This window comes from Talpa occidentalis, unplaced genomic scaffold, assembly GCF_014898055.3.
Source record: "Talpa occidentalis isolate TD23 unplaced genomic scaffold, MPIMG_talOcc4v2.1 talOcc4.7, whole genome shotgun sequence".
Lineage (NCBI taxonomy): Eukaryota > Metazoa > Chordata > Mammalia > Eulipotyphla > Talpidae > Talpa > Talpa occidentalis.
In genome coordinates, this window is record NW_023605083.1 from 75,096,185 (window position 1) to 75,118,886 (window position 22,702).

General features: G+C 39.6%; 1 protein-coding gene across 7 annotated transcripts in view; it reads right to left on the minus strand.

The window, feature by feature from the left end:
* The window catches only part of FANCC (FA complementation group C), a 280,667-nt gene that overhangs the window by 141,629 nt on the left and 116,336 nt on the right, over positions 1 to 22,702 (minus strand). For all 7 annotated transcript variants that reach the window (XM_054689352.1, XM_054689348.1, XM_037494448.2 and 4 more), the window contains 2 exons: positions 20,686 to 20,770; positions 9,770 to 9,864 (listed from right to left, as the gene is read on the minus strand). In XM_054689352.1, the coding sequence (XP_054545327.1) occupies positions 9,770 to 9,864; positions 20,686 to 20,770 (180 nt within the window). The remainder of the gene's footprint in view (positions 1 to 9,769; positions 9,865 to 20,685; positions 20,771 to 22,702) is intronic.

Below are 22,702 nucleotides of genomic sequence, written 5' to 3' on the forward strand. Positions count from 1 at the left end.
AGCAATGTCTTTGGTCCTTCTGCCTGTTCTGTTCCCCACTCTGTCTCTGGTGAATTCGGTCACCCTCCCGCACTTCTGACCTGTAGCCCAGCTCTTGTAGAAATAAATCTTTAAAGAAAATAAATAAACAAACAAATCAGTGTGTCAGGAAGTGATCAGCACTATGAAGAAAAGTAAGTCAAAATTAGAGAGTGAGTGCTTGAAATGGGCTGGGGAAGAAGGTTTCCCAGATAAGATACTTGAACAGTCAAAAGTGCCAAAAGTGGCTATGTGGCTCTCTGGGAAAGAGCTATGGACATACTTGCATAGACACTAGGGAATACTTGCATCAACGTGCTGGATACCTCTGAGGAACAGCAAGGAGACCAGTGTGCTTGGAGTGAAGTGAGAAAAGGGATGAGATCAGCAAGGTCACATGGGGGCAGGTCAGGTCATGGAAGGCCTCATAGGCGAAACACCTTCATAGGCCAAATACAGACTTAGCATTTCACTCTGAATGATATGGAAACCACAAGAAGACTTTGAGCAAGGGCATGTCTTAAAAGATTATTCACACTGAGACTACATACAGGAGAACAAAAGTGAAAGCAGGAAGACAGATGAGGTATACTGCAACTGTCCTCAGAAGACGTGATGCAGGCTTATATGGAGGAAGAAAAGTGAAGTTGGTGAGAAGCAGGTGGATCCTGGATATATATTTCATAGAGTTGACAAATCTGTTGACAGATTGAATGTGAGATGTAAATGGAAAAAAGTAGCCCCAGATGAATCCAGAGTTTTTGATCTGGGAAGCAGGAAGAATGGAGTTAGGGAACTTTTAACCAAGTTAGGGAAACCCATAAGAAGAACAAGTTTCAGGGGAAATACAGGAATTCATTTTGGGCATGTTTAGTTTTTTTGTTTGTTTTTTTAAAGATTTATTTATTTATTTATTTATTTATTTATACAAGATCAGGGTACAGACCAGATGCAAGGGAGGGTGAGAGGATTCACCAGAGACAGAGCGGGGAACAGAATAGGCAGACTGACGAAATATACTGCTGAGGGGAGCAGCGGGCAAGACAGGAGAGGTCTGCGGCACCATGCGGGACCCTTGCAGGCCAGCCGAGATTGAACCTGCACTGCAGAGGCTGCAGACAGCTTCACAGCACTACGTGCAACTGCCTGCACCATCAGGGGAGGACTTGGGCATGTTTAGTTTAAGATGCTTATGGGTATCCAAGTGGAGATATCAGAGAGTTCAACTGGCTACAGTTATCAGGCAAGAGCTCAAGAAGAAGTCTGACCTAGAGATGTCAGTTTTTACATCATGCTCACTTATGTTCTCTCTCTCTTACTCACACATACCAAAACTCAATGATTTATACCTCTTTCATGGCTTTTCCAACATTTGATCTGTAACAGATTCATCTCAAAACAAAATAGAAAAGTCAGGGTAGTCTACACTTTAAGAAAGAGAGAATGAACACAATTCTGAATTATTAAAATTTATTTTATTCATTCATCAGCTTTTCATTTTGTGTCCTCTATGAGCTAAAAATATAATAGAGAACAAAACAAACATGGCTTAAATACGCGGAATTTAATATCTAATAAACTGATAAATACTGCTTAAAAAGTTATTTCCTTAATTTTTAGTGAAAAAAAAACAATGTAGGTACCTTTTCAAGATCACAATGAAGAAAATTCAGTATCCCCCTGCCCCCAGCAGTGTAGAGGATAAGTACAGAGCTTTATCCAATGAAAATATATATATATCCAGAAAATATAGGAGCAGTGCAACCACACCTACTGTGTGAACGTTGGGCCCAAGTAAGAGCAGGCCAGATGTCACCTAACATGAAGTCTACATGCTTTTCAGGCAAGTGAGTCATTTGACCAGGTAAAAGCTGGTTTCTTGGGTGATAAGTCAGGGAAACACTTATTTTTCTTTTTACCCTGCAATAGGTCCAAGAATAAATAAAGGACTACCATTTCTAATATAAAACTCTTTGATCTTATTAAGAGAATTTTTTTATATAACTTCACTCCATTTTAACAATCTGAGTTTTTATTAGATTCAATTTTGTCTGTACCTTAGAATTCTCTAAATCTTAAATACTATTTTTAGAACATTATCCTTCTGATTCATTTTTTCTGAGACAGTCTATGTACAATTATTGCAGAGAGTGAAAACCAAGTCCGTAAAATTCTAAGTTATATCAGTTTTCCAAAGGTGGTTGCAAAGAAGTTTTTAAAAATACTGACTCACCAAATCAAGTCACGCTATTTCTGAGTATTCCAAATGTGGAGAATAAAAAAGCATACAGCTCATAACTGACATCAAAAGGCATTTCCATGGAGGTACAAATCAATGAAAGGAATATTTTGAAAAGAACTCTATATGGCTAGGCCTTTGTTATTTGGTAAGTTATAACATGGAATAAAGATCGTAACTTGCATGTCCATCTCTGTGGTGATGCTCAATTCTTGGGTTTTTGCCACTGACTATCGAGAAATGAATGTGAGGTGACAAACATATTATTTTCACTTCAGAATTGTGCAAAAATGTGAAATAGACTAAATCTGAGGAAAACACCTTCTTTCTCTTGTTTTTAAAGGGTTTTACATGAGTTAGTTAATTTTCAAAAAATTTATGAGGTAGTAACTGTTAGAATCTCCATTTTTAAGTAAAGTAAGGTGAATAAATTACTTGCAGAAGATTTTAATAAGAGAGTGGGGATGCAAATCAAGTTAGATTTAGTATTTTTCCTCTCAAACCTCTAAATATTTTATGTTTCTATGTGTCTGTGTATACACATACATACACAAAGAAAGGAGATTTAAATATATCAATTCATAAGAATGCTAGAAGTTTTCCAGCTTACAGAAGAAAATGAATTTAATTTACATTCAAAAAGGACCACATGACATATGTATTTTAATGTTTGTGTCCAAATCTATATAGATTGTACAGGCCCTGGGCCTCCCATGATTGGATTGGAAATCCAGTCACACTTCCCATTACCCTAAATTTCAAATGTCTGAAGTCGTGGTCCATACCAACAAGAAATCAGAGTCCCTCATATGGTCTGGGGATGCCTCATTTGCCATGATGTAGTATTCTTATTTTTTCTCATTGGAGCCAAGGAAGAAAACAGGATGTCACTCTAATGTGTCCAGACCTATATTTTTGCTTCAACAGAATACTGGAATTTATCCTCTAGGAATCTGGACTTCTACAAGGCTCTCAGATCTCATGTGGGTATCTGCCTAAGTCAGCAATGTCCAGGAGAGGCACCTGAGGGTTTGGAGATGTTTCATAGGCTCCTGCCAGTTCTACAGTCTGAACCAGGGCCTGTCTGCCTACCAATCAATGCACAGGAAGGTTAGACTCCTCCGGTTCCTTTAGTACAGAGAGCTATATCTCACAGCTTCCCCAGATGCACCTTTGTTCATGAACAGATATCAAATTTTAGATTGTAAGGCTGGGGGGAGGGTGGGAGAAAAATAACAGGAACATCTTATACCTCCAGGATAGTGCCATCACTCTCCAAGGAATCCTTCTTTAACATGCATCTTACACGATGAGTGGTGGTGGAATAACAGCTATGAGTAAAGTATGAATTGAAGCAACTTTTAAGAAACTAATTATTTTGTTCAATTCACTATTTTTAGCACCCTTTAAATAAATAAAACATTGTTTTTTGCCATTGTGTTCCTGCACACTTGAGTCTCAAACCCTTCAAAAAAATATTTATTAAGCCTCCAAACAAGTCTGTGTCTCCATTAATATGTTGTTGGTTGCTAGGAAAGAAAATCTCTAACCCAAACTGAATCAGAAAAAGGAGGATATTAGAACATTTAAGACAAGGAGAGGCTTCAACATGAATGTGACTTTTTTTCTCTCTTTCTCTTTCTCAGTTGTTTCCTCAGGACTAACTCTGGCTTCATGGACTATGTGCTACCTGATTCATGTGTCACAAGAAAGATAAAATCTACTTCCCCAATCATTAAAAAATGTTGTAGAACTGAATTTCCAATCTTAACCAATCACATGGCCAGAGGAATGGAAGGACTGTCTTGATTAAGACAGGAAGGACCCACCATAGGACCAAGATAGGCTAAATCTCACGCCAAATGCACAATTCACAGCTGATAACAGTTTGTGATATAAGAAGGTGGGAAAGAAGGAAGATAAATACTGTAAAAGCAACTATAAATATCCACTACACATGAATATGAAAATGCAATTACCAATTAATCTTAAAGAACACTCAAGGTTTCAGAAAATCAAACAAATAGAATTCCAAAAGATACCAGTTCTGTGTTTGTCATTTAATAAGTAGAGCAAAAACAAAAATGATAGTAGTCATATAGGATTGCCAATATTTTGCCAGAGTGGAGCTCTGGAGGAGGAATCTCCAGTAACTCTGGCCTGAATTTCCCCTTGGCTCTGCTGTCCTTTACTAACGACCACATGAAATAAGTTATTTCACCTTTTAAACTATCATTCAAACATGGATAATAGTTCTTTCCCTATGTTTCCATTCCATAGATAAGCCAGGCTAGCATTTTCAAATCCCAAACAGCACAGAAACAAGTAAAAATAGAAATCACCAAAAGGATAGATATAATCCTATTTCCGAAGTATCCATGTCTACCCCTTGGCTGCCCAATGCTTAGGGCAGTAGTGCCAGCACCAAGTCCACTGACTGTTTCTTCTGAGCATCCCATCTGTCTAGCACCTCACTGAACATAACACCATCATGTACTGCTGGTTTTCTAGAAATGATGGACATGCTCTGTAAAATGCCCTGACAATGATGCATTACAATAAAACATATAAGTTGGGATTCACACAAGAACCAATGCTTATTAGATTCCAATACAAGAATAAGTAGGGGAAAAGTAATAAAAATAAATTCTACCTCAATTTATTTTTCTTTGCCTAAAAATTGCTATAAGACCTTTAACTTTAGGGATAGCAATATAACATATGGTTTTATGATACAATGCCCTTTTTCTCCAAACTGAAAATCAGAATATATATATCTACCAAAGAGTTCGCTTGTTTGTTTTTTAAAGATTTATTTTATTATGCATACAAGAACTGGGGTACAGGCCAGAGGTGTGGGGGGTGAGAGGATTCACCAGAGACAGGGTGGGAAAAGAGCAGGCAGATTGACTGAAATACACTGCTGAAGGGAGCAGCGGGCGAGTCAGGAGAGGTCTGCTGTGCCATGTGGGTAGCTCCCTGGCTGGCCAGGGATCAAACTCATGCTGCAGTGGCTGCGGATAGCTTCACAGGTTGCTTCTTAACCCCTTATGCCACCATGGAGGCCCTACCAAAGTGTTTGAAATTAAAAATTCCCCCCAAATTTGAGCTATTCAGCTCTATACCTTTGCATTGACATGCTTTGATCCAAGGGACCTGAGCTTTGAAGTCGCATAGATTGGGTTTGAATTGCAGTCACAACACATAAACAGATTGTATTTTGAATAGGTGGCTCTGTGTCTCTATTTCTTCATTCATTAAAACGAGACCAAGAATACCTCCCCGTCAGGGTTGCTTGTGAGGCATAGAATTTATCATCGATGAAAAGTACTTATTTAAGGCCTTTCACATAGAGGGTGCTCACTCCTTCACTGCAGTGGATCTGTTCATCTGCAGTACTGATAGACATTAGAGGTCCACTAAAACCCCAGAAATAAAAAACACACTTAATAAGAATTAATGAGATATAAAGGTAAAGTATTTACTATCCAACAGGATAAATAGCCACTAAAGTGCACAAAGGGCAAAGAAAAATCAAGAGGACATTACGTAAAACTGATAAAGAGAAGCAGAAAAGATGTTCTGATGGCAAGAACAAGAAACAAGATAGAAGAGTATCTTGGGTGAAGAGAAGCCTGTAACTGCAAGAAGGAGAAGCAAGCACAAGCACAGATTTTCAGGTCCTGGGTACCACACTTGAAATAGATTGGGGAAAAGCACACACACACACACAAATGATAAGTTCTTTTACTGTTAAGAAGAGTAGAAGAAAGTCAGTATAGAGGAAGACACTCAAGATCGTTCCCAAAGAGCCACCAGTGCAGGGGTTCCCAGTCTATTCCTCAGCAGGGCAACAAAGAACAGTTTCTTTCATGCTGACACACACTTGCCAAACTTGTGGGAAATGATGTCTGCTCAGAACAGTAATTTATTGATAATAACAAGAGGTTTATTTTTCCACTTAAAAGAATAATACATTTGTTCTTCAGTATATAGGAAGCATCGATTTTAAAAACTGGCTAAAAATTAAGATTTGTAAAAAATCAACACACCATTTGTTCATTCAACAACAGTAATATGTCCAACAAACATTTATTGAGCATAAGACAGTAAATGGTAAACACGAAGCTAAAGAAGCTTTGGCTACTAGGATTACTATGACACTGTTCCTGCCTTTCAACATGGTAAAAGATATCTACAATTCCTTTCAGTATTAAGAAATATAGGCAATATGTGGTCAGAGCAATTCTACTAAGGGAGAATAAGAGAAAGGAAAGATATTTCCTGGCTCTCCAGTAAAACAATGGTAAAAAAAAAAAATTAAAAGGAGAGGAAAAGGAATACGAGAATATATTGCCATGTGTGGAGCCAATGTGGTAAGATCCCAGAATCTAGTAAGATCATAGGATGACGTTCAAATGTGTAGTGTGCAAAGAATAAGAAACAGAAGGCTATGAGATGGAGAAAAGGTCAAGGGTAGCTGTCTATACCAAGGCAGCATGTGGATTTTATTAATTAGACTAGCAGTTAATAAAGTCGGGGGATGTGCGTTCCCAGCTGTACACAGATAATCCATTGAGATGTGAAGAAAATTTTGAAAGCTTTTATAGGTAAAATGAAATTGAACTTCAGTGACATTTCATTAATGGATCAACACTGCAGCCTCATTCAGTCCAGATGTAAGATGGTCACAAGACACAAATTTTACAATTTACAAATTGTACAATTTTACAAATTTTAAAGCATTATCTTAAGAAAAGAGCAGGGGCGCCTCTCCTTGTGGCACAGTGGTTGAGCACTGGGCTGCGAAGCTGCACGCGGCCTCTGCAGAGCCGGTTCGATCCCTGGCCGCCAGCGAAGGTCCCACATGGCGCGCAGACCTCTCTTGCCGCGCCCGCTGGTCCCCTCAGCAGTGTACCTCAGTCCTTCTGCCTGCTCTGCTCCCAGCTCTGGCTCTGGTGAATTCTCTCGCCCTCCCGTGCTTCTGACTATGCCCAGTGCTTATATAAATAAATAAATAAATCTTAAAGAAAGAAAGAAATAAAACCATGCTCCAATTTAAAAAAAAGGTTTAAAAAAAATAAATCTTTTGAAAAAAAGAAAAGAGCAGGGTCTCCACCACACAGAGGGATCCCTCAGGCTTTCATTCACTTTCAGGATATACATTATAGTTTCTATGTGAACACCAAGGAAAATTGCTAATTATTCTGTCTCACTAAAGTAACCATCAAATGGACACATGGCTTAAAAAGACTCCTGTAAAGAAGTCAGACTATGCAATACAAGTGAACAATTAAGATACAGCAGGGCTGATGTCTATTAACACCATCAGCTTCATAAGAAGTCAGCAAAAATTCTTCAAAATTATTAGGAACACTCTTTGAAATGATGCACAATAAATCATTCACTCACTGAAAGTTTTTGTGCCAGATACAGTGTACAATTTTCTATCAGTAAACACAGCTGACAAAATAAATTTTGCCCGAAGGTATAGTGACCACTGGCTAAATTGACTGATTACAATGGCAATCAAAGTCATAGAGGCTATTTTGGTTTTTGGTGAAACCTGACAAGTAGATTCCAAAATTTATGTAATAGTACCACAAAATTCCAAATGCATTTAATACAGCTTCCTCAGGAAATGTCTCCAAATCCCTACGTCTGAGCCAGTGTCCCTACTCTGTGTTAACATCTCACCTGCACACAGCTCTACAAAAAACCCAATCATGCTGTCCTGGAATGATCTGGCTACCAGTCTGTGAACTCCCCAAAGTTAGGAATTATTTTAATATTACCTTCTTGTGCTAGACTTAGTAAGTACCCTAGTATTAAATAAAGGAAAACCCATAGAATAAAGTGAAAGGGTAGATATTTTAAAATAGGCTAATAAAATCATTACATCAATGAAGAAAGTTCATCAATCACCCTAAAAACTTTTTATTAGATGGTCTATTTTGGCACTTAATGAGCTTATCAATACAAAACCATATCCTAAATAATCACTAAAATATCAAATACTCAAGAGAAGCAAAAGTTTAAAAAAAAAGAGAGTAAATATATCTTTTCATTTTTATAGCATTGTTTTTTTCCCTTAATAGTTCTAATCAGTTCTTTCTTTCTGCTGTTTATATTAATTTTCTGTTCAACGAAATTTTGCATTCTTCACTCTTCTACTTCCAATCTAAGGGAAAATGCAAATACTTCTTATTATCATCTGTCAGCAATTTTGTATAAAACAAAGCAATGGTAAAAAGCAGTGAATGGAATGATACCACCAGTCAGACTGATAGACAAAACCATGTGCATTAATCTGGGTGGGTGATTTCATAATACTAAGCTGCTAATCTAAACCATATGCATAGTAAGTGGAGTCTGACAGGCATCAGTGAGTCCTTGGGGTTACTGTAAGAGGACAGTGGGGGGTAACAGCAAAGAACCATCAATTTGTTGGTGGAGAGGGCAGCTAGAGCCCAGCCTGACAATATTCTGTAACTTCTGCTTGCTCTTCAAAAGGAAGCAGAAACAGACAAGGACATGCAGGAAGCTATCAGCTATCTGGACCTGCACAGTTGGTGACAGATTTGATGGTGTGAGCAGCAGTTGCCAACTAGCACCAGGTGCCAGTCTGAGCATACTGGCCCAGATGCCAACTTTAGGACATAAAGTAAAGACTGTTGCTTCCAGGGAAATTCTGAAATTTGGTTTTACCTCAGAATAGATTCTGAGAGAAGAAGAGAAATGCTTTGAAAGGAATTACATAAGTAATAACTTCAACTGACTTTTACCCACGAGGGGATGGGTAACTTTGGGTGCTTCATCTAGAAACTAGATTATTTGCCTTACCTGTGTTGTTTCCTAGTTTAATTAAAGTTCCTTCCCATTAGTCTCATGTGTTTTGTGTTGATGCGGCGGATGGCAGAACCCATGTAGAATAGGCAGGTTTACAGGGTTTGGGCTGACCCTCTCCCTGTCCTATAACAATAGCTTAAGAGAGATGCAAGACCTAAGACAAAGCTAAAGAGTTCCCTTTTTATCCTTCCCTTCTAGGCTCAGGTGTATGGTATGTATTTATATATGCACATGCCCGTGCTTTCTGGACCTGGGTGTCCATAACCATAGGCTTGGGTGCCCACACCTCTCAGCCCTGGGCATCCACAACCTGGGAGGAGTGCAAGACCACAAGTGCTGGCCCTAGAGGTATCCATGAAACAATTTTTTGCTAAAAGGAAATAAAGTACATTCTTTAATTACCTGCAAGTAACTTTTCAAAATTACTCAACATTAGGTCTTGTAGGCATGAGAAAACTCACCCCGAGGAACAGTATATTATGGAATTTACAATCAAACAAAAATGAATCTTTTGAATGACTTTACACCCAACAAGATAATGTAACAGTAAAGGGTATATTTGAAAAAGTTTCTCTAAAACTTCATACAAATGAACTGTCGAAGTAGCACCTTTAAATAAGCAATTTAAGTCAAAGCAGAGCAAGGCAAGATTTATTCTCTTACCTGTGTCCCAGAGTTAAGTTTCAATTCTGCAGAATTCTGTGGTTCTTTGTTAACCAGACAACATAAGCACCATATTAGAATTTTTTGGCTTTCATCTGCAAAATGGAAAAACTAAAATGAGTATGTTTAATCAGAAAAGATATAATCACCATAAAAACTTAAAAAAATTATATTTAAAAAACATTTACTGTATTTTTGGAAACTCTCAAACTATTAGGTTCATAGAATAGGCATTCAGGACCATGTGTGAAACCTACATTGCAGAGCTTTTTCTTCTTGTGGGTCAGGGATCACTTATTGTTTAAGCCCTTGTGTGGTCAGTTCCCTTCCTGTTACAGTAGCAGTTTTTAAAGCCAAAAGAGAATAAGAGAAAAAGTTAACAAAATGGGCTTTTCTCAGGATTAGTTTTTTATTTCACACTTCAAACCATCAAGTAATCTGTCTTTTTAAGGTAACGTAACTGTTACCTTGCTGTTATCAGCAAGTCAATATTTCTGCTTTGTTTCACTTTCCAATTTGTCAAAATACTCTCATTAAATATAAATTTAACAAAAAGATTACTTAGAAGTATGTTATGTTTAGTACCAAATGGTTTGATAAAAGAGAAACCTCTTATATGCTCCTAATTCTTCACTGTAGAATTTCAAACTTCACCATATCTGTGATGAAAATGCTGAATTTTGATATTTTATGTCTGGCAGGAATATCTATTTAGCGAGCTATTTTCTTTCCCCTCTTTTGGTAACTGAGCCCTTTCCAGTTGGAGATTTTATAACACAACTGAGAAGCAAAAAATGAAACCTAAGAACTCAGTATAAGCAAGTGGACTTAACCCTGAGATCCTGGGTGTGACTGAAGAACCTAGCACCTGCGTCCTCTGCAGGCCCACCCAGGCTGTTTGCCTTCTTATTTTATGCAGTCACATAAACAGAGCATTTCTAAGGTCCTCACTAACAAGAAATAAGGAAAGTACAAACTACTGTAAGCTACCTCTGCATTTAAAATCACACATCAAAGAAATTTATTAGTAATTTTTAAGCCCATTTCCCTCTCATAAGCTTAGGCTCTCCTAACAACTAACATCTCTGAACAAACTTCATCAGGAGTTATTTTGAGGAACATTCTTTTTTCTCTTTAGCTCATGCAAGCAACCTCACTGGCTTGCCTAAGATAAGTTTATTTCCAGAATCACATAAATGAACCTACAAAAAGCATAGGGTTCTTCAGGTTGAACCGATGCCACTGATTGAAAATGTGAGTATTGTACTTCTTATTAAATGTTACAAGAAAAAAAAAATAAATGTTACAAGAAATTTCTAATATCAGAAGCTTGATAGACATCCAATGGTATGTTCAAGCAAACACTTCCTATGTTAAATAGACTATAAAGAAGGGGAGTGTAGGCTTTTCTGCCCTCCTGCCATTAGGATAGATGACGGAACCCTGCGGTCCTGAATGCCAGCCTGATGGTGGGCACCTGGAATAGAGTGTGGGCATATGTAGATGGGATTCACCTGGGTTAAGACTGGGCTTTTAAGGGCGGGGTCACGGGAACAAACAGAAGAGAAGCAGAGAAGTAGAACAGAAGCCGAGAAAGAGAGAACGCCAGAGACGCCAGATAGGGTGAAGACAGATAGGGCCAGCCTCCCGGCCCCCCAGCACCCCTGTCTGCCTTATGCCTGGTAAATCCCAATAAAAGCCTGCAAAAGCCACCGAGGGCTCCGGGACTTCTCCTTTACCCCGTCTGCTGGATCAGAAAACCTGCTCAGTGTCCATCCTGCCCCTACAGGGAGTATTTTCAAAACTCAGACATTTTCAAAAATCAAAAAGAAAAAAGATTAGTATAAGAAGTTTAAATCTGAAGAATCCAAGGAAGGTGTTGCTTCTGCCCTTTCAATTCAAGAGATTTTTTTTTATTTTTCTCTCAAATATAAAAAGGAAAAACATAAAGACAAGCAGAGAAAATTTCACCCATCCTTTAAGCAGTGCCTTTCTTTTCCAAGTCCCAGCAATGAAATGCACTGAGATGCAATGCTAATGAGCTTACTTTGCATTAGAGATGAACAGATGCAAGCTCTCACTCATTATTCATGAGTACCACCTGCACTCACTAAGGGGACCACATCTGTCAGAATCCTCCTGTGAGGCCCACACTCAGTTAAATGGGATGGGAAACTGCCTGGGATTCATCCTGGGGTTAATCACTGACAGCAGATCTTAATGCAAATTTGGAATCCCAAATGGAAAGGGGAAAAATAGCAACACATAGTTACCACAATTTTGAGACGATGATGTTTTAGGCTGCCAGGTTTGGGAGCAAATTGTTACATAGCAATATATCTATATGCAAATAGCAAATAATCAGAAAGAGTTTATAGCCCTCCCGCCATTAGGATAGACGATGGAACCCTGTGGTCCTGAATGCATGCCTGATGGCAGGCACCTGGAATAGGGTGTGGGCATATGTAGATGGGATTCACCTGGGCTAAGACTGGGCTTTTAAGGGCGGGGTCACATTAACAGAAGAGAAGCAGAGAAGCAGAACAGAAGCCTAGAAAGAGAGAACACCTGAGAGCCCTGATAGGGTGAAGACTATCAAGGGAGAGAGGGGGAAAGCTAGAACCAACCAGCCAGAATTTGTAAGTGAAGACAGTAGTTTAATGCAGAGAACACCACTAAAAGATGTTCTCTCCCTTTCTGTTATTTTATTTTCTTCTCTTCTTTGTCTTTTCATTTCTGAATCCTTCTTCATTATTGTAGGGAAAATGGAGTGGCTCAGGCTTTTTTTGCCCTCTTGCTGCTGACCTCTAGGGCCAGCACTTGTGGTCTTGCACTCCTCCCAGGTTGTGGATGCCCAGGGCTGAGAGGTGTGGGCACCCAAGCCTATGGTTATGGACACCCAGGTCCAGAAAGCACGGGCATGTGCATATATAAATACATACCATACACCTGAGCCTAGAAGGGAAGGATAAAAAGGGAACTCTTTAGCTTTGTCTTAGGTCTTGCATCTCTCTTAAGCTATTGTTATAGGACAGGGAGAGGGTCAGCCCAAACCCTGTAAACCTGCCTATTCTACATGGGTTCTGCCATCCGCCGCATCAACACAAAACACATGAGACTAATGGGAAGGAACTTTAATTAAACTAGGAAACAACACAGGTAAGGCAAATAATCTAGTTTCTAGATGAAGCACCCAAAGTTACCCATCCCCTCGTGGGTAAAAGTCCATCCATATGGGAATGGCGCAGAGCAAAGCCCCAAAGCCTGCTAAAAGTCTAAAGCATCTTCCAGTGGGGACCCACAGAGAAGGGTCACAAACAACCGGACAAGTCCGGAAGGAAAAGAGCAAAATCAACATCAAGATAAAAGCTGCCATTGTCACCTCCCCACGGGTCTCACCCACATCTGTGTCACCCAGTCCACGACCAAAAGACAAGCACAGTTTCTTCACGTGTCTCTAGGCTCCATGTGCCTCCTCCAGGTCTCCTTCTGGCTCCATCCTGCTTCCTTCCTCAGTCTCTTCTGCAGCTTCTCCTCTTCCTGCTCAGCTCCACCCTCCCTTGGGTGGGGCAGGGAACCTCCCCCTTTCCTGGGGACCACCCTGTTACAATCCCCCCTTTTAATTTTTATTCCACCATATCTATGGTGGCACAATTTCAGGGTGTAGTCTTAGGAGACAGTCTTTTTTAGGGTTACAATGTGTGTAAGAGAAGCAACAATTAGTCAGCAGCATTGTCCATGAATGTCCAGTATGACAGTTTCATTACTTAAAAATAGTCCATTATACCAGCCAAAAGAAAAAAAAAAATTGGAGCGTTAGCTAAAACAAGACAGAAAATATATCAAAATCACAGGGAAAAAATGTTAAAATGGTTCAACTTATGTAAAACACAAATTTCCTCAACCTTGATCCCAAACTTTTAACAGCAAAGCAAAAGTTTGCAAACTAGATCTACTTTTAAACCATTTTTCTATTTTTGCATAAAATCACAGAGTAGAAATAACTAACAGCAATTTTAGCTGGCTTTGTTGAAATATTCCATACAGGATCAGAGCGAACCGTTGGCATCTGGTCGATGCAGGCTTCAGGTATAAAGTTGGTCTCATCAGACTCCACCTGGGCTTTCCTCTTCTCGAGGGTACCAGGGCATTTTCGTTGGCCGGGTTGTCCAGTCCTGCCAATGGAGGCAAGCTTCCTCACCTTCTTTGGAGGTCTCTGGAACCCTACAAACAAGGCAAACAGGTTCTCCTCTTCTTGGTTCAGCTCTTTTTCAACTTTCTGGAAGAACTCCACACAAAGCCACACAATCAAACTCACGTCCAATTTTCGTTAAAACAGACAAAATCCCTATGGAAGTTATGCAAAAACAGACTCTGAAATAAGTAGCAAAAATTACTACCACTATTTGTATGCTGTGTTGGTATCAAGGGGAGAGAAAATGTGACAAGTTAGCTTTGCTGGAAAAAAATTACAACCTTTCTGCAGATCCTGGTTACCAAAACAAGAAAACTTTGTGGATTTAGAACAAAATGCAAAAAAATCATGAGTATTATGTCAAGGAAAACTTAGTAAATATGAGGTGTATTTCCAAGTCTATTCAGTCCTTAGAAAAGTTTTACTCTCAACAGTTCCATCAATAGGAATCTGTTGAGACCTTTTCTCCCTATATTTTCAGAAACAATTCCTGTAGATATTAAACAATTGAAGTATACAATATTACAAGGTGACAATCATCATTGACAATTTACATCCATATCAGGTCAAGGTGTTATTACCCGTTTTCCCAAGTGACAATGCTTCCCTTCTAGTTTTACTCTACTAGGTAAAAGCCAAATAGGACAAATTCATCTAATGCCTTTCCAGGAGGAAAGGGAGAAACTTTGTGGAGTGTCTCAGGAGCTCTACTGAGGTTCCACAAAATTTCCTTGCATTAGCCAAATGACAGGCTACCAAATTTGTACTTGAATTTTGATTTCTGGGAAGCTTTGCCATAAATATCAGAAAATTAACAGAAACAACAACATTTTAATCTGTGAAGGCACCGGCTTAGTTCAGTAGCACAATGTTGACAATCAAACCATAACCTTTAGTTTTTCTCATAACTGGAGACTTTTTTTTTTTTTTCAACGTCTATGGGCACCATGTATACCAATTTTTTCAACCTCTCTAGGCCAAGACAGACACAAGGACAAACAGACATACAACATATAGACAAAGACAGTTTTTTTTTTAGTTATGCCACGTAGAATATGTTATGTAACTGCAGTTTTACTCCATAGGCTCAGAAAAAAAATGTCAAAGTCCAAAAAAAATGTGGAGTGTTGCTGGCAGAAAAATTTCCAGTTGTCATCCTGCAAACCTAAGACTTTGGAAATAGAAAGGAAAAGTTTTATTAATCACAAGAGTTCCATGACCTTGTTTATCACCTTAGGGTTTTCAGTGCTGAAGACTTTTTATTAGAAGTCAATCCTGGGGTATTCTGTACAGCAACTGAAAAAATAAAAGTAAACTTTTAAGCAAAAGGAGTCATCTCTTGTTAGCCACCAAGCAGGCACTCCTTGGGTTTCCTGGAATAGAACCTGAAAAAGCAAAATCAAATTATCAGTAATTAACTTTCAATTAAAAGGAATCATCTCCTTACTTCTGTTAGCCACTCTGGGACAGAAGCTGAAAGAGCAGATTAAACATCTAAGCACAGATGACACCTCCCCCACACTAGGGAGGGACAACAACAACACAGGTATGAAAACCTGGTACAGTTACATGATGCACCCTAAAGAGTGCTTTCCATAACAGACCTTCCTCAGTAGGAAGCAGAAACTTAGAATCTTGTCTTACACCAGCAATTGAACAAATCCAGTATTCAAAATGGCAAACATGCCCAAAACAAATTGTGTAGACAAAATTCACAGTAGCAAATCCTTCAAGACTCAGACAAAATCTTGTTAATTTTTCTGATCCAGACTTTGCAAAAATTCAAGTTATCTCCAAGAATCCATCAAGGATACCAGTGATTACCAGTTACTGCTTAAGGCTACTCTTTCCTTAACACCCAGGCATACATTTGCTAATTAAAACACCACTGCTCCACAGTTGGCTTGCAAAACCCATCAGACACAGGGCAGGAAGTAGTCAAAGACAAAGCAACATACCACTGAAGAACCATTATTGCCTTTAGAAATGCTAATGAGACAGCAGAGATTACAAAAAGAAAGAAAAAAAAAGTTCCAAGTGGCCTCAGACGCCATCTTTGATCTGGCCACATGGTCCAATGTACTGCCTAATCTTTTGAGTAAAACTGGCACAGAACAATTTCCACAAAATCAAATGTCTTAGCAAGTCACTACAAACAAATTACATACAGACACACAGATCTTCAAATCGACATATGAAACAAACACACCGGAGAAACCAAAAATCACATTTGCGCTTATGGTAGCCAGTGCCATAGGGAAGCCCAATTTCCCCATGGGGCTGACTAACCACGGATGGCTCTGTCCTAAATCACGTTGGACGCCAAATCTGTTATAGGACAGGGAGAGGGTCAGCCCAAACCCTGCAAACCTGCCTATTCTACATGGGTTCTGCCATCCGCCGCATCAACACAAAACACATGAGACTAATGGGAAGGAACTTTAATTAAACTAGGAAACAACACAGGTAAGGCAAATAATCTAGTTTCTAGATGAAGCACCCAAAGTTACCCATCCCCTCGTGGGTAAAAGTCCATCCATATGGGAATGGCGCAGAGCAAAGCCCCAAAGCCTGCTAAAAGTCTAAAGCATCTTCCAGTGGGGACCCACAGAGAAGGGTCACAAACAACCGGACAAGTCCGGAAGGAAAAGAGCAAAATCAACATCAAGATAAAAGCTGCCATTGTCACCTCCCCACGGGTCTCACCCACATCTGTGTCACCCAGTCCACGACCAAAAGACAAGCACAGTTTCTTCACGTGTCTCTAGGCTCCATGTGCCTCCTCCAGGTCTCCTTCTGGCTCCATCCTGCTTCCTTCCTCAGTCTCTTCTGCAGCTTCTCCTCTTCCTGCTCAGCTCCACCCTCCCTTGGGTGGGGCAGGGAACCTCCCCCTTTCCTGGGGACCACCCTGTTACACTATGGCTCCATTGCTGCCTCCCTGCTTGCAGGTCTGTCTTTTGATTCAGCATTAAAGGCCTATAAAAACTAAGGGCTCTAAAATCCTCTTTTCATCCACAAGAATTGACAATGAACCTTCCAAGACCTGGGATAGTTGTGCAATAATTACCTTCTTTATTACCCTATTTCTGATCCCATTCTCTTTATGGGAGACTCCTTGATGGAAATTGTTTACTTTTACTGTATGTAAAGAGTAACTTTGAGATTATAATATCATGAAAAAGGATTCTTTTCTGGAAGAAAGTGCCCCACTAGTGAAACAATAGTAGTGACATAGACAAGAATTACTCGTGGCGCATATATGCCAGTTAGTCTCCTCTATGAGCTCCGAACCAAATATGTACCTGAAACAAGAAACTGGAATTTAATGGGCAGTTCCAAAAGTAACACAAGCATTGAACAAAAAGAGACAGAAAATTTGTTTGTCAGAGGAAGCCAAGGTACTGAAGTTAGGTGCTAAGGAAAGATTACAGACCAATACAAGCTAAAGGCGTAAGAATAAATCAGTCTAGGGCCTCCCCAGTGGTGCAGCAGTTAAGCGCTGGGTTGCGAGGCTGCCCGCTGCCTCTGCAGCACTGGTTCGATCCCCGGCCGCCGGTGAGAGTCCCACATGGCGCGCAGACCTCTCCTGCCACCGGCTGCTCCCCTCAGCAGTGTGCTTCATCTGTCTGCCTGTTCTGCTCCCCGCTCTGGCGAATTCTCTCACCCTCCCGTACTTCTGACTGTACCCAGTGCTTATATAAATAAATAAATCTTAAAAAAAAAAGATATTTTAAAAAAAGAATAAATCAATCTAGTCTTTTACAAAAAGAAGTCAGACCCAGGAAGTTTGGTGGCTTGTCGTAGAAAATCTCATCTCTCATCTCACGTACTGTACTTTAAGAATTCAGGCTTCAGGGCCTCCCAGGTGGCGCAGCAGTTGAGCGCAGGGTTGCAAAGCTGCCCGCAGCCTCTGCAGCGCAGGTTCGATCCCTGGCTGCTCCCCGGCCACCGGAGGAGGGTCCCACATGGCTCGCAGACCTCTCCTGCCGCCCACTGCTCCCCTCAGTAGTGTACCTCAGTCTGCCTGCTCTGCTCCCCGCTCTGGCTCTGGTGAATTCTCTCACCCTCCCGCGCTTCTGACTGTACCCGGTGCTTGTATAAATAAATAAATCTTTAAAAAAAAAAAAAGAATTCAGGCTTCAAAGAAAGTTTGTTCAATAAATGGTGCTGGGAAAACTGGGTCGCTACATGCAAAAGAATGAAGCTTGACCACTACCTCACACCATACACAAAAATCAACTCAAAATGGATTAAAGAACTAGACATAAGACCTGAAACCATAAAATAAATAGAAGGAAATATAGGCGAAACACTACGTGATATGCACATCAAAGACATCTTTACAGACACATCACCCAAAGCAGTGATAGTGAAGGCAAAGATAAACAGCTGGGACTACATCAAATTATAGAGCTTCTGCACAGCAAAAGAGACAATAACAAAAACAAAGAGAAACCCCACCAACTGGGAGAACATTTTTGCACACAACACTAATGATAAAGGACTGATCACAAAAATCTGCAAAGAGCTGATGAGACTCAACAACAACAAAGAAAATAATCCTGTCAAAAAATGGGCAGAAGAGCTAAAAAGAAACTTCTCTGAAGAGGAAATGCAAATGGCCAACAGGCATATGAAAAAATGTTCAGCATCACTTGTAATCAGGGAAATGCAAATCAAAACTACCATGAGATACCATCTTACACCAGTGAGAATGGCACATATTAAAAAAACTAGCAACAACAAATGTTGGCGAGGATGTGGAGAAAAAGGAACTCTTCTGCACTGTTGGTGGGAGTGCAAACTGGTCCAACCACTGTGGAGAGCTGTGTGGAGATTTCTGGACCTACTAAACATAGAGCTTCCATATGATCCAGCAATTCCACTCCTAGGTGTTTACCCAAAGGACGCAGAAACATCAATTCCAAAGAGCACTTGCACCCCTATGTTTATAGCAGCACTATTTACAATAGCTAAGCTTTGGAAACAGCCCAAATGCCCAAAAATAGATGACTGGATCAAGAAGATGTGGTACATATACACTATGGAATATTACTCAGCATTCAAAAAAGATAAACACATGCAACTTGCAGCAACATGGATGGCGCTGGAAGGGATCATGCTCAGCGAAATAAGCCAGAAAGAAAAAGAAAAATACCGGATGGTCTCACTCATAGCAGGAATCTAGAAAACTTAAATAAGGGACCAGGAAAGTGAATAACTATAAGAAAATGAAAATCAAAATCAACAAACAACTATGAACCAGAGACACTCTATGGAGGGTAGGGGGCGGGGAGCGGAGGAATTGGGGTCAAAATAAGGGGGTTGCAATGTATGGGGAATATAAAAATAAAATTTATTAAAAAAAAAAGAATTCAGGCTTCTTACAATGACTTATGACAGACTAGAAATGAAATTGTACAATTCCTTCAAACACCAAACAGGAATATGCATTTTTTTTATTCTAGTATCATTGTTATGTCATTAGTCTTTGACTTAAAAAATATAAAAGTAAGTATGTGCAGTGGTGGGAAGGTACAGTGCAGGATCTCTACGATTCGAACAGACGGGTGAAAGAGGAATCCTGGAGCCCTCTGTGGCTTTTTCAGGCTTTTATGGGGATTTACCAGGTACAAGGCAGGCAAGGCTGGCAGGCCTCCCAGCCCCCAGCAAGTCTTCACTCTCCAGCTCTCCGGCGTTCTCTCCTGGCCTCTGCTTCTCTGCTGGTCCTCTTCCAGTCTCTCGCTTGTTCTCCTTCTTGTTCTGTCCCGTTTCCTCCTAACGCCGCCCTTATAAGCCCCACCTCAGCCCAGATGAATCCCACCTAGGTATGCCCACACCCTACTCCAGGTCCCCACCATGAGGCATGCATCTAATCCTATGGCAGGAGGGCAGAAATGCCTGACATGTTTCCACTTACCCTACAATATTACACTACTAATAATATAGCGGTATCAAGTCAGCAAACCTCAACTGTGTATCTTCAGATACTCAGATCTATGCTAGATCCTAGAATGACAAAGATAACTAAAACCACAGTTCCTGCTCTTGAGAGGCATTCAGTCTTCCAGGGCACCACACAGGCAACCAAAAATTATAAAACAGTGTCATAAGTTATAATTAAGGGAGATGTTGGGGATTATGGAGCTAATAAGAGAGTTACCTAACTCAGCACCAGCGAGGCTAGTTCAAACAAGGTTGAAGAGAAGATGTGAGAACAGAGTTCTAGGCAAAAGGAACTGCATTGTCACAGGCCCTGACATCATGAGCCTTCTGGCACTGTTAGTAATTTGACCTGGCTACCATGCATGTGGTGGAGCTGTGGAGGAATAAATAGGAAATGAGGTTGGACAGGTAGGCAAGAGATCAGTGAGAGAACACCTCCCTCAAAGTGACCCCAAATTTCACTTAACCTTGGGTAAAACCAAAATATCACCCCTGAGCCATATCAGAATTCTGACTCTGAAGAATGATACATAGAAAGCATTATATGAGTTAATATGAAACTAGAACAAGTTATTTCATTATTATAACCATTTTACAGTGGTTTAAAATGAAGTTGCAATCATCTCAGTTTCTGCTCTCTAACACAAGTTGTTTTCCTATACATGTATGTGTGTGTGGCACACAGAGAGAGGTAGAGGGAGAGAGAGAGAGAGAGAGGGAGAGAGAATGAGAGAGACTATGTGTGTATCTATACATACATACAAAAACAACTTACCATGTGCTAAGATAAAAGGATTCCAGCAAGTTTTTGCCAACAGTTGACCAATTGTGGGGAATTTTCCAATGATTGTATTTGAATCCTGTGAAAGGAAATTATGTTTTGGTCACTGAAATGACATTACACAACTCAGAAAAATTGAATTGACACTACAGGTTGAGTATCTTGTTTAATATATATTTCTTGTTTAATACATATTTTAGAAAAGTAGAAAAAAGGATTAGGTCTTTAAGCAAGTAACGACCAACCACCTTAAAATAAAGTTTAACCAGCAACCACCTAATTTCATCCTTTAACCAGATCACCAAAACTAAGTCACTTCTGCAATAAAGTTAACATTATTTTACTCATAAGTCAGTAAAAGTCACTTTATTTATAAACAGCAAGACTAAAAAAAAAAAAAAAAAGACTGTAAAATGGGTTGTAAACATTGTGGGTGATTAATAATTACAATGTTGTATCTTCCTCCTTGTTTTTAATACTAACATACAAAAGGGGTTCCTAACTCAGCTCCAGCGGGGCTATTTCAAAGAATGTTTGAGAGGACAGGAACTCTGGAACTTGTAAAATGAAATAAAAGCAGCCAAAGCATAAAGATACTTATCTCAGTTTATAACCCTTTTGATTACAATATGCTAAATGACATCATGCTTAGTCTACAACAATCTAAGAACCTGAGACAAAAAAAGAGATCAACTAAATAGAAAACAGCTTAAGATTAAAATATATAAATGCTGTTATACAACTGGCCCACTTCCCACTTCTTAAACTTTCAAGAAAGTTCAAAAATAAGACCAAACTGAGATAATGTGCACATAAGCTGAAACGATAAGCATTTCCTACTGCTGCAGCAATAAATTCCTCACATTTGTCTCAGCATCAAGGCCAGTCCTAGACTTTCTGGGACCACTGTAAGGTCAAGTTACAGTGTTATTAAGGAAAAAAAAATTACAATTTAGCATTAGTTGCTCACATAATCTGTCTTTCCTGCTAGTTTCTAGAGACTTATAAATGCCTATATCATAAACATAATTTTTTCAAATTTTCTACCTTTTTCTTGAAGGGAAGAAAAGCATAACACAAGAAAACCTATGTTAAATGACAATTTTGCTTTTTACTTTGAAGTTAGAAAATAAGTATAAAACAATACTTCATAACATGAAAATATTAATTCATAAAAATATCTATTGCAAAAGAAAAATTATGTCAAAACGAAAATTCATCAGATTTTCAACACAATAAATTCTATGACAGTAATGAAGACACTGAAAATCTTAATATTAACCAGAAAAGACCACTTAAAATTTTATAAAAGAGATCGTGATAAATATGATCTCTTATTTGAGCCCACTTTAGAAAAGGGTTGAGTAATAGGTAACATTTCAATATTTAAGAGAGCAAAGCTCTTTCAGAAAAAAAAAAAAGCCCAATTTTTACCTGACAACAACTGTAAAAATCTGGTTTATTTAAAAACAACTTGATTTTTCAAGAAGTCTCATGTGACCAAAAAAAAAAAAAAAAATCAAGAAGCAACTAAGAAACCAGTTTTTGGTTGGTAAAACACTTGGGTTGGTAAGGGCATGGAGAAAGGGCACGGAGCTGGATCTCTATGATCGGGCAGACGGGGGAAAGGAGGAGTCCTGGAGCCCTCAGTGGCTTTTGCAGGTTTTTATTGGGATTTACCAGGTACAAGACAGGCAGGGGTGCTGGGGGCCAGGAGGCTGGCAGGCCTCCCAGCCCATAGCAAGTCTTCACTCTTTCTGGGCTCTCCGATGTTCTCTCGTGGCCTTTTCTTCTCTGCTCCTTTCGCTCTCATTTGTTCTCCTTCTGATTCTCTTTCGTTCTGCTGGCGTCCCCGTGACACCACCCTTATAAGCCCAGTCTCTCGGCCCAGGGGTATCCACTTACATATGCCCACACCCTACTTCCGGTGCCCACCATCAGGCATGTATTCAGGACTGCAGGATCCATCATCAATCCTAATGGTGGGAGGGCAGAAAAGCCTAATACTTTA